Source organism: Oncorhynchus masou, chromosome 28 (genome assembly GCF_036934945.1).
Source record: "Oncorhynchus masou masou isolate Uvic2021 chromosome 28, UVic_Omas_1.1, whole genome shotgun sequence".
NCBI lineage: Eukaryota > Metazoa > Chordata > Actinopteri > Salmoniformes > Salmonidae > Oncorhynchus > Oncorhynchus masou.
Genome location: NC_088239.1, coordinates 54,165,465 through 54,179,266, shown reverse-complemented (window position 1 = coordinate 54,179,266; position 13,802 = coordinate 54,165,465). Strand labels below are relative to the sequence as shown.

Below are 13,802 nucleotides of genomic sequence, written 5' to 3'. Positions count from 1 at the left end.
AGTCAATCACCACCTTCCGGAGACACCTGAAACCCCACCTCTTCAAGGAATACCTAGGATAGGATAAGTAATCCTTCTCACCCCCCCCTTAAATGATTTAGATGCACTATTGTAAAGTGGCTGTTCCACTGGATGTCAGAAGGTGAATTCACCAATTTGTAAGTCGCTCTGGATAAGAGCGTCTGCTAAATGACTTAAATGTAAATGTTAAATGTAAATGATTACCGCCCCGTGGCACTCACTTCGGTAGCCATGAAGTGCTTTGAAAGGCGTGTCATGGCTCACATCAACAGTATCCTCCCGGACACCATAGATTCACTACAATTCGCATACCGCCTCAACAGATCCACAGATGACGCAATCTCAATTGCACTCCACACTTGCCCTTTCTCACGTGAACAAAAGGAACACCTATGTGAGAATGCTGTTCATGGACTACAGCTCAGCATTCAACACCATAGTGTGCACAAAGCTCACCACTAGGCTAAGGACTCAGGGACTAAACACCTCCCTCTGCAACTGGATCCTGGACTTCCTGACGGGCCACCCCCAGGTGGCAAGAGTAGGCAAAAACACATCTGCCACGCTGATCCTTAACACTGGGGCCCCTCAGGGGTGTGTACTTAGTCTCCTCCTGTATTGCCTGTTCACCCACAACTGCGTGGCCAATCACGACTCCAACACCATCATTAAGTTTGCTGACGACACAACAGTGGTAGGCCTGATCACCGACAACGATGAGACGGCCTATAGGGAGAAGGTCAGAGAACTGACAGTGTGGTGCCAGGACAACAACCTCTCCCTCAATATGAGCAAGACGAAGGAGCTGATCATGGACTACAGAAAAAGGTGGGCCGAACAAGCCCCCGTTAACATCGATGGGGCTGTAGTGGAGCGGGTCGAGAGTTTCAAGTTCCTTTGTGTCCACATCACTAACAAACTATTGTGATCCAAACATACCAAGACAGTCATGAAGATGGCACAACAAAACATTTTCCCCCTCAGGACAATGAAAAGATTTGGCATGGGTCCCCAGATCCTCAAAAGGTTCTAAGGCTGCACCATCGAGAGCATCCTGACTGGTTGCATCACTGCCTGGTATGGCAACTGTTCGGCATTTGACCATAAGACGCTACAGAGGGTAGTGCGAACGGCCCAGTCCATCACTGTAAGAGGAAAGCCCATAAAATTGTCAGAGACTCCAGTCACCCAAGTTATATTTTCTCTGCTACAGCACGGCAAGAAGTACCGGAGCGCTAAATCTAGGACCAAAAGGTTCCTCAACAGCTTCTACCCCCAAGCCATAAGACTGCTGAACAATTCATAAAATCGCCACCGGACAATTCACATTGACACCCCCCTCCCTTTTGTTCACGGTTGCTACTCGAGTTTTTTTTTTTTTTTTAACCTATGCATAGTCACTTCACCCCCAACTACATGTACCCCCACACACACACACACTGACTCGGTACCAGTGCCCCTGAATATAGCTTCATTATTGTTATTGCGTTGCTTTTTATTATAACTTTTTATTTTAGTCTACTTGGTAAGTATCTTCTTCTTCTTGAACTGCACTGTTGGATAAGGGCTTGTAAGTAAGAATTCACGGTAAACTCACTGGAACAAACCATAGAGAAGCCCGGGTGTCAGATCAAAGACAGACACTGACCAACAGAACCACAATGGAGTCTTGAGAACAGAGGTGAGGCACGTGGCTACTGAGAAGAATTGAGGTTCAAGGTGGACCTCAGTTCCTTTTGGCAGATGTGTAGAGGGAAATAAAAAGAGGTTGATGTCAGCAATATCCAACGGTGGATTGTTAGTACAAACAGCCCCATCTTAAATCTCAACTTTGAAACACTGCGGTCCCTCTTTGAGCACGGTGACGTACTGCAGGTCGCAGTGACATTCAGAGCATGCTTGAATTTGTCCATGTAGTTGTACCTCTAAAACTAATCTGCCTTTGGAATCCATTCCAACTCCAGCTATCAGTGTGGTGAAACATCAGGGTTAATCCCCAGCTGGACTAACAAACTACATAAACTCGTTCTTAAAATGTCTGCATGTATGCTGTACAAGTGTGTAAGATGACCTGTCAGTTGCGCAGGCATATCAGAGGTTTACCCATTGAACCAAACCTAAATAACTAGGTCCATGGTATGTCGTAGAGAAATCAAGACAGAAACAAAACAATGACACGTACTGGACACATCTCATCTGGCAGGCCAAGCGGATTCTCTCCAATGCACAGCATCTGGTGGTTGTGGATATGACATGGCCACAATGGCCAAATAAATTTGATAAACACCCTTAATCAAAACTCAGGCTTTATTATGGTGGTAAAAATATTTAAAAAAAAAGACCATAACATCTACAGTAAATTGTATTTATAGTTATAGACAAAATGATTACTTTCAAAGGCATGCTCACATTTTCAGGTTAGCTTCATTCTTTATGAAATTAGTTAGACACTTTCAGGGTCAAGTGATGGGCTTGAGAGAGTCACCCAACCACCGATGTAGCCCAAGATTGTGCCATCTACTTCTATTTTGTAAATCTGTGGGGCAGACAGCTCATTCTTGTACCAGGCATGACAGAGTGCTGGAGCTAGTGTGTAGAGGAGTTTGGTTTTATGCTTTGCCCCCTCCCCCAAAAACACACACTTTATAAACAATTACACCAAAAACAAGAGGAAAAGGGAACATGACCTCACTTTTCATGACCTCACCAATACAAATGAGGAAAGAAGGGGGGTAGGGGGGGCTGGAGGCAACACATCTGTCCTAAGAACACAGCACGGTTCAGGTCTGCGCAGTTTACAGGAGGAGGAAATGCTTTAGGCGGGAGAAAGCAGAGAGAGAAAGAGGGGGGCAAAGGAGAGGAATAGTTTGAGGAGAGAGGGGCATTCTTCATACAACAGCGGAATTTCTCCCGCAGGCACTCGTTCAGCTTCTAGCTCAGAAAGAACTCGTAGGGGGCGTGCTCAACCTCTTCCCAATGTACACCCTGAGGGGGAGAGAGAGAGCAGTTACACCCCGAGTCATTAACTAGTCGGCTGATAAGTGATAGATGGAGTTGTGGATTGTCCCTGCCGTGTCGTGTGTGCTGTCAAAGTGTGTGTTAAGGGTGTGGCGCAGCAGGTGTCAATCCATCCCAGCAGTAGCTGTTCTACTATCCAGACCCAGACATATACACAGGGCTCGAGCATTGCAGCTGCCCACTGTGTTGCCACCACACGCCCTCTGCTGTAATCATTTTCTGTACATGCAGTTTTGTTCCAGGGATATCTGATTCCCAGTAAACAAAACAACATGATATATTGGATCTGATTGGGGTTCTTCTAATTGTATGCAAACAACTGTAAACAGAAGGAAATTGAAGGCTGTTCAGGAGATTCCATGTGGGAATTGTCTACATTAATCTGTGAAGGAAGTGTTTACTTAGCCAGCTAACGGCTATAATAATGGAAATGTTATTCTCAATGCAGACGCATTGATGGGTTGAAACAAGCCTTTCGTAATGTCATCACTTAGCTTTTTCACTTCCATAAAAAAAAGTGCTATTATCCTACTTATAACACAAATGATTACCTAACGGAGGTTGATCGCAAAAGTGTCCTAGGTTTGCTCTTACCCCAGTCCCAGGACCAGGATGTGTGATAGTAGCAGTGAGGGGATGAACACTTTGAGGAACTCTGCAGAGAAGACACCTCCTTTCTTCATCGCCCCGGTCTTTCTCATGCTGAGTGTGTCTGAATGCCGGGGGTGGCGGAAATGGAACTCCCTACAGGCAAGGACAAATTATGGTTATCATACAGTAACGTCACCATCTTCCTCATCAACATTGTCCCACAGGAGGTTGGTGGCACCCTAATTGGGGAAGATGGTATCAAATACATCAAACAGAGGGTTTTCAAAGTGTTTGATGCCATTCCATGTGCACCGTTCCAGACATTATTATGAGTAGTCCTCCCGTCAGCAGCCCCCTGTGGATTCATTACAGTATTATCCATCATCTCCTTATCATGTGGAAATATTCTATTACTGTATGTACAAACACACTAGGATTTACCTAGGAGACCAGATACAATAAGACTTGTATGTTTTAGGGGCAATGGGGCTGTATACATCACTCACTTAGGAGGAATGTTCTCGGGCCGACTTGACCAGTCTGCTACCCAGTCTGAGTCCTTCATCAGGATATCCATGTCCCTCTCCAGGGTATCTTCCTCTGACTAAAGGGACACATGCTGCGCATTAGGACACTGATCTCAGTACAGACAACAGGGGGAGGCAGAGACAATATGGCTGACCGCCCATACAATACAATAAACCCAGTGTGAGGCTGCCATGGTTACAGACACTGACAGAGTGTGTGTGTGTAACTGTAATGGAACCTAAAGCGGAGGCTACTGCCGTGTACATGGATTCAAACCCACCGGGTTAGTGTTTCCTGTTGCCATCGCAACAAAGGTTATGGTTGTCATTCACAAGAGACTGAGGGAAGCAGCAGGTTATATTACCATGGAAACATACGTGACGTAGGTAGCTCAGGCACACCAAGTAATAACTCTTACTTGACCATCTCTTCTGCTGCTCACGTCCACATCAAAGATGATCTGTCCATCATGATCATCCTCCTGGGGACTAGGAGGCCGGGGAGGACTGTGTGGAGGATCAAACAACAAAATAAAAACAGTCACAGCCAATTACTGCACTCCAAGTATTCTCTCCCTTGGTGCATAGGAATGTACACTTGTATGCAGTAACCAGGTTGAAGATTTGGGGCTTGCTCAAATTCCCAATGCATTAATCAAGAGACCTCGCCTCTGATGGCTCAATGTGCATATGAATCATGCCTCTATTAGGCATTAGGCTTTCACTTTGCCTGTCAGCCTGCCACTTCAAAGTGGATGGATGAGTCTGTCTGTGAGCTCCACCATTAGTAGGCTGTTGTAGAAACACTCCTGGTAAACATTCTCAGGTGACTCATTGACAGCTGACGGACTCAGCTGACCGGGCGACCAGATAAGCCTGTGTTTATCGCAGGCAATCCCATTGCTCAGAGGGTAGGGAAAGCAGAGGTGTGAGTGGATTTAAGTCCAATGACCTCCCCCTGTGCACACACAGGTGATGAAGATGTTTACTATTGCAAACGGATTATATTTACAGCGCCATAACAGCATACAGTACTATATCAATCCAGAGATTAAATCTACATTGATTTTGGGCTAGTATGTGACCTCAACAGTGAATTGAAAAGAGTTACAGGTGATTTTTAAGAATTGTTCTAGATTTTTATTATCTGTACGTAGTTTTTTCAAGGCCAAGTTGAACTGTGTTCTTCCTCATTGTAGCACCACCTACCTGTCACAGGAAGAGTTGCTACGGCTAGACTCATGCTGAGCGTCCAGTAGAATCTTTTCCATGTCTCCGTTATGGATGGAGGATGAGGAAGGCACATGCTCTAGGCCCCCCACAATGGCCTCCACCACCTCCACCTGAGGCAGGGGGAGCAGACCCAGAGCCTGGCCAACGGTAGAGGTAGGCTGGGACAACCCCGCCGCAGCCGCAGCTCTGTTCATCTCCAACTCCACCCAGGACCCTGCAGGACAAGTACATGACATTGGTCACATTTGTCAATTGGGATACTTAGCGAATCTTATCCAACTTCACAACTTATTACATGTACATGATTACGTTCCATGTTTTGTATATCTTTTATGTTGTTTTCTGTCAAAATGTTTTGCAGACCATGGAAAAGTGTGCCTCTATGCTGAACTAATAGCGTAATGACAAAAAAAAAACATACCTAGAACAATATGATGAGGGGGATAAAGAAACACAGTCAGAGAGACTGGCAGAGACACAACCAAAGTTTAAAAAGTTCCAGCACAGTCAAAAACTTGATTATCCTGTTTTACAAAAATTGTATGTATATTTCCAGAATAGAATAATTATGAATTATCACCATGAAATGATAATTCCCTTTAAGTGTAAGAGCTGTTTGAAAAGACCGCCTGAAATGTGTCTGTTTAGGTGGGATGGAGTTTTGGCCTGCCTGGTGACATCAGGCGATATACACTAAAAGTATGTGGACACTTACTTGTCAAACATCTCATTCCAAAATCATGGGCATTAATATGGAGTTGGTTCCCCCTTTTCTGCTATAACAGCCTCCACTCTTCTGGGAAGGCTTTCACTCTTCTGTGGCTCAGTCGGTAGAGCATGGCGCTTGCAACGCCAAGCGTCGTGGGTTCGATTCCCGCTGGGGCCACCCATATGTAAAAAAGTAGTGGCCCCAGCCGACTTGTAAGTCGCTTTGGACAAAAGCGTCTGCTAAATGGGATATATATATATATATATTATAGATGTTGGAATATTGCTGCGGGGACTTGCTTCCATTCATCCACAAGCGCATTAGTGCGGTCAGGCACTGATCTTGGGCGATTAGGCCTGGCTCACAGTCTGTGTTCCAATTCCTCCCAAAGGTGTTCGATGGGGTTAAGGTCAGCGCTTTGTGCAGGCCAGTCAAGTTCTTCCACACAGATCTCGACAAACCATTTTTGTATGGACCTCGCTTTGTGCACGGTGGCAATGTCATGCTGAAACAGGAAAGGGCCTTCCCAAAACTGATGCCACAAAGTTGGAAGAATAGAATTGTCTAGAATATAATTTTATGCTGTGCTGTCAGTTTACAGCACCTGCTGTTATATACGAGCCATGGCCTAGCCTGGCTGATCCATGTTACTACATGAGCCCAGGCAGGGACTCGCTACAGGGGAGACTGCCAATCACAGCTAGGATACAAATTATAGGCAGTCACACTGACCCTGGAGAGACATCCAGTCTCTTTCTCGCTCTGGTTTCCCCATCTTAAAATGTCTCACATACTCCCCGAATTTAGGAAGCTAGGGTTCACAAGCAGAGCACATGATCTCATAGCTGAGAGAGTAAACACACTGGTCATGTGACAGTCAGCCTAGCTGACTTAGTCTCTCAGTCAGTTTCACTGGGCAGACATTGAATGACAGCAGCCCCTAACCCCAAGTCCAACTCAGCAACCCAGGCTCATCCCGAGGATTACACAGTGGCCTGAGCAAAGCCACTGTCGACAGTCCATTGTCCGTGCTCCATGGCCTAAACAAGGTTGCCATGACGCCAGCGTTGAGCCGAACATTCTGGCTGCTGCTCGCTCTGTCGTGGAGCTGTTATCAGCTGTTGTATGGAAACGTATCTTATGATAATAAGAACCAGTATGTATAATCTAACCAATGGCTCCAAAGACTCACATAATCACCAAAGAAGAGTAAGGTAAACTGAATATTCCCATTGTGTGGATGGGACTGAGATATCCTATCCAAGACAATGCAGTGGACATAAAGCTTTCTTCAATTCTGAGAATTACACAGCAAAAATGAGTATCTACTTATTTATAGACGGAGTGAGTAAGCTCTGTCTAACAATAACAAACCTTGTTCCCTCCCTGGCTCGCACTGCAGCTGGAATGTAACTGACTCAACATGTACGCTCAAACTTCCGAATGAAAGGCGCCTGATCCTCACTTTCCTACTCCACCCTACTGTGTCCTGAAAAAACGTTCTGCACTTTCCACATGTCACGGTGTCCAGAAATAGCACAGCATGCCAACTCACTCAGTTCAGGGCTTGGTAATGCTCGATCACATCTGCCCATACCCAGCAGCCCCCATAAAGGGAGGTCAACACAGTGCCGACTGTGTACTTCCTCTAGAGGCATTATATGTGTGACACTGATAAACATGCCTTTTGCTCCCCTTGCAACCCACACACACTGAGATCTTTAAATATACATCCCTCAGTTCATTCCAGACTGAGCACATACTCCATCAATATTTGCTAACAGGATATATCCATATAGGCACCATCATAATGACAAATTTGAGTAGAAGGAAGATCACAACGCAAAAGGGAAATTCTACAACTTTTCAAACTCATTCTGCTTATCGCCAGCACAATAGTGTCTACATGTGAAAACGATGCATTTCTGCATTTGTAGAAAAAAATATATTATAGTTAAATAGAACTATCCGATGACATCAAAAAAACATTTTGAAAACAGAGTTCAGCTCAGAAACATGGTACTTAACTACAATGACCATAAAAAAAGTGAAATACATTTTTAAAAAGTTAGCTTGAATGACAAAGGGGGAACGCTGTTACATTCAATGTCCATTTCCCTGAGGCTGCTGCAGCGCAGGTGCATGTGTACACAAACATTCAAATAGTGCCACACATGCACTCAAACGCATACAGCTGGCCTTGCCGTTTAGATTTTGGTTGTCCTTGATGTCTATTGTTTCTTGCATTGTTGTTTTTCCTCTTTTCTTTTTGTTGGCGCATGTTTTGGGTGGGTTGGAGGGGATGGTAGAGGGAGTCCACAAATTAACAAGCCACACCTGTTAATTAAAATGCATTCCAGGTGACTACCTCATGAAGCTGGTTGAGAGAATGCCAAGACTGTGCAAAGCTGCCATCAAGGCAATGGGTGGCTGCTTTGAAGAATCTAAAATATATTTGGATTTTTATTAAACACTTTTGGTTACTACATGATTCCATGTGTTATTTCATAGTTTTGATCTCTTCATTATTATTCTACAATTCTTTGTATTCCTATGAAAAACTTTAGATGGTGCATGAAGCCGGAAGTATTTGAATTTGAAGCGTGCCATATTGTTGAATGGGGCTGAATGGCACCAAAAAAAAAAGAAAACCCTAAAGATCATGGTGAAAGTGAGCGTAACTAGCGAAAGATCATGGTCGATGTAGTCGTTTTCACCCTGCCTGAGAGTCAACCTCAGGGTTTTGGCAATGGGTCCATTTATCTGCTGCCCCAGAGTCAGATTAACTCGTGCATGCCATTTTTCTTATGTGTCTACCATGAAGGAGGTTAGAAGTAGTTCTGCGAGCCAATGCTAACTAGCGTTACATATAAACTTCCAGTTGTGCTAGTGCTAGTTTGTGCAATTTGAAGGGAATTGTAGAGACATAAAAATGGCATCCACAAGTTAATCTGACTCTGGGGAAGTGGATAAATGGCCTAATTGCCAAAATCCCGAAGAATCCCTTTAATGGGTCTCCTGAGTGGTGCAGTGGTCTAAGTCACTGCATCTCAGTGCTTAAGGCATCCCTACAGAGCATCCCCTGGTTCGATTCCAGGCTGTATCACAACCGGCTGTGATTGGGAGACCCATAGTGCGGTACACAATTGGCCCAGCATCGTCCAGGTTAGGCCGTCATTGTAATTAAGAGTTTGTTCTCAACTGACTTGCCTGGTTAAATAAAAAATGTCTATGGAGACTACTTTTTGCCTGCCAGTCTATGATTGGTCTGTGTCAGCACGTGCTCCTGTGTGACAACAAATGTAGTAGTCAGAATGGATCACTATTTAACTAAATATATCGATTTGTTGTGACTAAAATAATTCAGTATGTATCTAACTTGATCATAATCAACTAATTTTAGACCCCAAAACTGCCATCAATAAAATAAACAAAAGTTTGGCCGTTCTGGCGATAGTAATTGACATAGGCTTTCTACGGCAGACCAGGGCTTTTGGCACTGCAATGTTGTGACTTCACGCTCCAAACCGGAAATCCACCTAACACATTGGGGGCGATTAAACAGCGGAGCCCCGTTGCTGAACATTATGCAAATAATCCACAACATTGTGTTGCTATTGACCAATCGAAGTTCACTATCGTTTCCAGGCCCTACTGAATTGGCTTTTGATGCATAGCAACTAACAAGCAGGCAAGCTTGGCTAGCCAAATTTACAGGTTAAAAGGATCTTGGCCGTTACACACACCCAGACTGCATGAGAGAGGAACGTACACAACACAATGACGAGAGGGACAGAGACAGTTTGTGAAAGTATACCTTATCTACTTTGAAGAACAGAATGAAACTATGGTTGTACGAATACCTGGAAGACCGTGAGTACGGTTGAAAGTAATTATTTATGTCACTTGACTCCACGCAGGTAGAGTAAAATGAACAAAGTCACGCCTGTGATGTGAGAGCATGGGAGGACGTGCCCACGGTTCATATAAAACCGTACGTCAGACAACGCACTGTCTCCGGGAATCTTCCCGTAAAAAGATGACACGTGACAGGAAAGTACTGACGGTCTTCCAGATGTTCGTAGAATCATAGTTACAGTTGAAGTTTACATACACCTTTAGCCAAATACATTTAAACTCAGTTTCACAATTCCTGATATTTAATCCTAGTAAAAATTCCCCGTTTTAGGTCAGTTAGGATCACCACTTTATATTAAGAATGTGAAATGTCAGAATAATAGTAGAGAATGATGTATTTCAGCTTCTCTTTCATCACATTCCCAGTGGGTCAGAAGTTTACATGCACTCAATTAGTATTTGGTAGCATTGACTTTAAATTGTTTAACTTGGGTCAAATGTTTTGGGTAGCCTTCCAGAAGCAGGCATTTGGAAAGTGCCTTGTAGGTCAAGTGCCCAGTAGGTCAAGTGCTGCTGGGTAAATCGGCAGACAGCTGCCCCCTCCCATTCAGTTTCTACCCCCACGCCTGTTTGTGGTGTTTGGGGCTGGCTGCATTGCCTTCAAGCACGTGTTAGGCTGGTGGTAGGGCCAGGGGCGTGTGTAGGGGAGAGCGGCGAGGTTCACACGCGTCAGGCCTCCTTCTGCCACGACTCTGTGATGCCTGGTTTCTGGGTTCCACAGCAGTGTAGCCTGACTCAACTGTTTTCTATGTTCGATGGCCCACTCTGCCACAGGGTCAAAGAGCAGTCCCGGGACCACTAGGAGCTTTCTCATTGTCCGCCTGGAGTTATTGGACACTGGGGCTTGGGCAAGACAGACCTGGTGACGAGTCACAACTAGGGTGAACATCAGTCTGACTAGCTCTCTGGTCATGAACACAAAAGCTTGATGCAATGCATCATTCAGGTTGCAGAGATTCAGGTTCACATGGTCTAGCTGGAGCATCCCGTTCTGTGCTAGCATGAACACAGAGAGTTCCCAACATGGGCAGCTGTGTCATAGACCCATGACAGTAGCTCATCTGTGGCCATGCACGGAGGTCTGGGGCAGCGGGCATCTTCCTTCAGGGCTTTATCTGGGGTAGAGCAGCAGCTCTGCTATGCATTCATCCACTTTAGGCATATGGTCCAGCCAATGTTCTGCGTCACGCATGGCAGATAGCATCCTACTATCCTTGGTGTGGTGGGCGAGAGCCCACGGGTTGGCCCAGCATCTCTGAAGCTCTGTAAGAAAAGCCGGTGAAGGTGGTACACTGAACGGTGTAGATGCCTCAACTCTGCCTAGCCGCGCTTCCCTCACAGGCAGGATGGCGCAGTTAATGCAGAGGTCTGAAAGGGCCTCACGCAGGTGGCTGACACCTAGGTAGCAGGGCACAGGTCATGACCCTCTTCTACTTGTAGTTCAGCTCCACAAGAGGAACAGCCATGAATGCCCAGCATCATGGTGTTGCGGTGTTCTCACAGCTCAGAACGTGATGGTTAAAAAGGACATAAATATAACATATTTCTTATACGATATACTGATTAATCAAATTAACTAACAATAGTAACTGGAGAATGTATTACAACAGCTACCACAATACACAGTAAAGGTAGAGAGCTACAATAATCTGACGGGAGTTGTATAGCACCCGCAAATAATTTCAGGTGAGCCTAGCTATGACCACAGAGCTGGAGAAGGAAAATTATGTTTAAACGTAGGCTTATTTATGGTAAACCAAGCTGAAAACACACAGTGGCATCTAGGTGGAGTTATTATGCTTTATAGCTGGCGAGGCTAACAACCTTCTTAGACGCGGTTATCTAGGGAAGTGACTCGGTTGAGTTTTAAATAGTTGAAGGATGACTAGTGCCCGGTGGCCTTGATAACGAGCAAAGCAGTGGCGGATATCTTGAAAAGGTTAGCGACAGGCTACAGTGGCCAACACACACACAATAACTGGTGGGCTAAATCAGCACAATACAAGGAATCCCAATATCCTCTGATAAAATGGATCGGTAGAGGAGAGCTGTCACATCTTGGAGGGCAAATTTTGCACTCTGACCCATAGGTCACAGGCTGTTGGGTGACAGACTGACAGTACACACAACTCAAGAGTTTTGATTACCCTACCAGGACCTGGGAAGATGCAACCCGAAAAACAGGAGCAGAGGCGCATTTAACTTGCGCGATACAGCTAAACTAACTTTCCAAGAAGAAATAGATACTTTTCTGTCATTGTAATTTCATATTTTTCTATTAAGGTTTACCTAATGTGGACCTGACAGAGGCAATGGAATAGTTGTAATGTTCTGGTAATTGAATGTTCATTATTTTGTTATTTGGCATTTCCATTATTTCACAATACATTGAATGTATAAAAATAAATCAACAAAATCAAAAAACACGATTGGTTATTAAAACAAACTATCCCCAAAATATCACTAAATTGTGTTTAAATTGTTGTTAGGGGATGATAGTGAATACACCTATAATCCAGCAAATGATCATATACCTGGTATAACAGTTCATTAGACTGATCGTATTGTATTACTATTTTCACAGTCGCAGGCTACCCAGAAGTATCAGGCTGTTACATACAAACTGAGTGCAGCAGGTGTGTTTAGAGGTGCACGTGAAGTTTTATCCGCTACTCTTTGCTGGTCTATATTTAAACCCACAGTCAGATTAACTAGGCCAGTTTGCTATGTTTACATCCACGGCAAGAAGACATATCTATTACACAATTAGCTGACTATGCATTTAATAAAGACACTTAATATTCCAAGTATGTTTCGTTAGAAGTATTACGAAAACCTTTCCCCTTTCCTATGTGCACTAAAATGTTAATTTACGAACATCTAATTTAACCCCATTTTTGAGCTCTCAAGACTTCTTCCATCTCGTCTTGTTGACATCCACTTTATCCCGCCTATTCAACACCGCGTACAACAACGATTGGTTTTACTGTTGGTCAATCTTACGGTTTATACAGCCTCTTAAAATCACATTGGTCCATGATACTGTCAATACAGAAAACAGGAGTAGCACAATGTAGGTCCTTCCACAACCCTTCTCCATGACTACATAGAAAACCAACCCAAAACTCACTAGATATTGTTTATACACTCAAAGTCAAATAGTAAAGTATCAAAAGACAATGATTTAAATTACCTGACACGTTTCCTAATAAACAATAACATTAAAATATAGCGAAGCATTTCGACGAATCATACCATTTAGTCCAGCGTCTCCGTTGTTCTCAGCTACAGCAGCAGCTTCAGACATCGTGACTGTGTGCAGGGTGGCTTGCATATGACTGTCAATCGGACACGCACACTCCCTCCAAACATTCGGACGTGCGCGCATCCGCGTACCAAAACTGACCTGAGCCGCCTTGACTTTGTTGCAGAATAGCTACCGCCAACACAGTTAAAATGTGTTCTGTTAGCTGATCTGGAACCAGTGGTTAGGAGCACTGCAATCTTCCTGGAGCTCTGTGATGACGTCAGATGAGTCAGTTCTTTAATAACAAAGGCAGGCAAAAAGCATAGGCAGACTAACATTACGTAACGTACTGGAAATTGACCACCCCCGTTCGTATTATACATCAGTGACACCACATCGTGAGAAAATAACAGGAATACATTATAAAATTGTAGTTCACTACTTTCACAACTCTGTAAAGGCATCATCTGTATATTTACAAGACGTGAAAGAATATTCATTTGAGATCGCGCACATCGGCACGTACCCCAAGATGCCA

The 13,802-nt window shown here is 44.3% G+C and overlaps 1 protein-coding gene across 1 annotated transcript; it reads right to left on the bottom strand.

Moving 5' to 3' along the window:
• Positions 1 to 2,310: 2,310 nt before the first annotated feature.
• LOC135517913 (BCL2/adenovirus E1B 19 kDa protein-interacting protein 3-like) lies at positions 2,311 to 13,553 on the bottom strand. The gene is made up of 6 exons (XM_064942617.1): positions 13,273 to 13,553; positions 5,367 to 5,604; positions 4,577 to 4,664; positions 4,137 to 4,234; positions 3,634 to 3,783; positions 2,311 to 3,006 (listed from the first exon to the last, which is right to left on the bottom strand). Exons 1-6 carry the CDS (start codon positions 13,403 to 13,405, stop codon positions 2,958 to 2,960), a joined length of 756 nt encoding a protein of 251 aa, XP_064798689.1. The 5' UTR covers positions 13,406 to 13,553; the 3' UTR covers positions 2,311 to 2,957.
• Positions 13,554 to 13,802: the final 249 nt, after the last annotated feature.

What these genes read in the sequence shown, in the direction of transcription:
- LOC135517913 (XM_064942617.1), bottom strand. Translation starts at nt 13,405, where the DNA reads ATGCGCGCACGTCCGAATGTTTGGAGGGAGTGTGCGTGTCCGATTGAC. An exon ending in AGCAACTCTTCCTGTGACAG is followed by an intron (nt 4,665 to 5,366) that starts GTAGGTGGTGCT and finishes TCCTCCACACAG; the next exon opens with TCCTCCCCGGCCTCCTAGTC. An exon ending in CCCGAGAACATTCCTCCTAA is followed by an intron (nt 3,784 to 4,136) that starts GTGAGTGATGTA and finishes CCTTGCCTGTAG; the next exon opens with GGAGTTCCATTTCCGCCACC.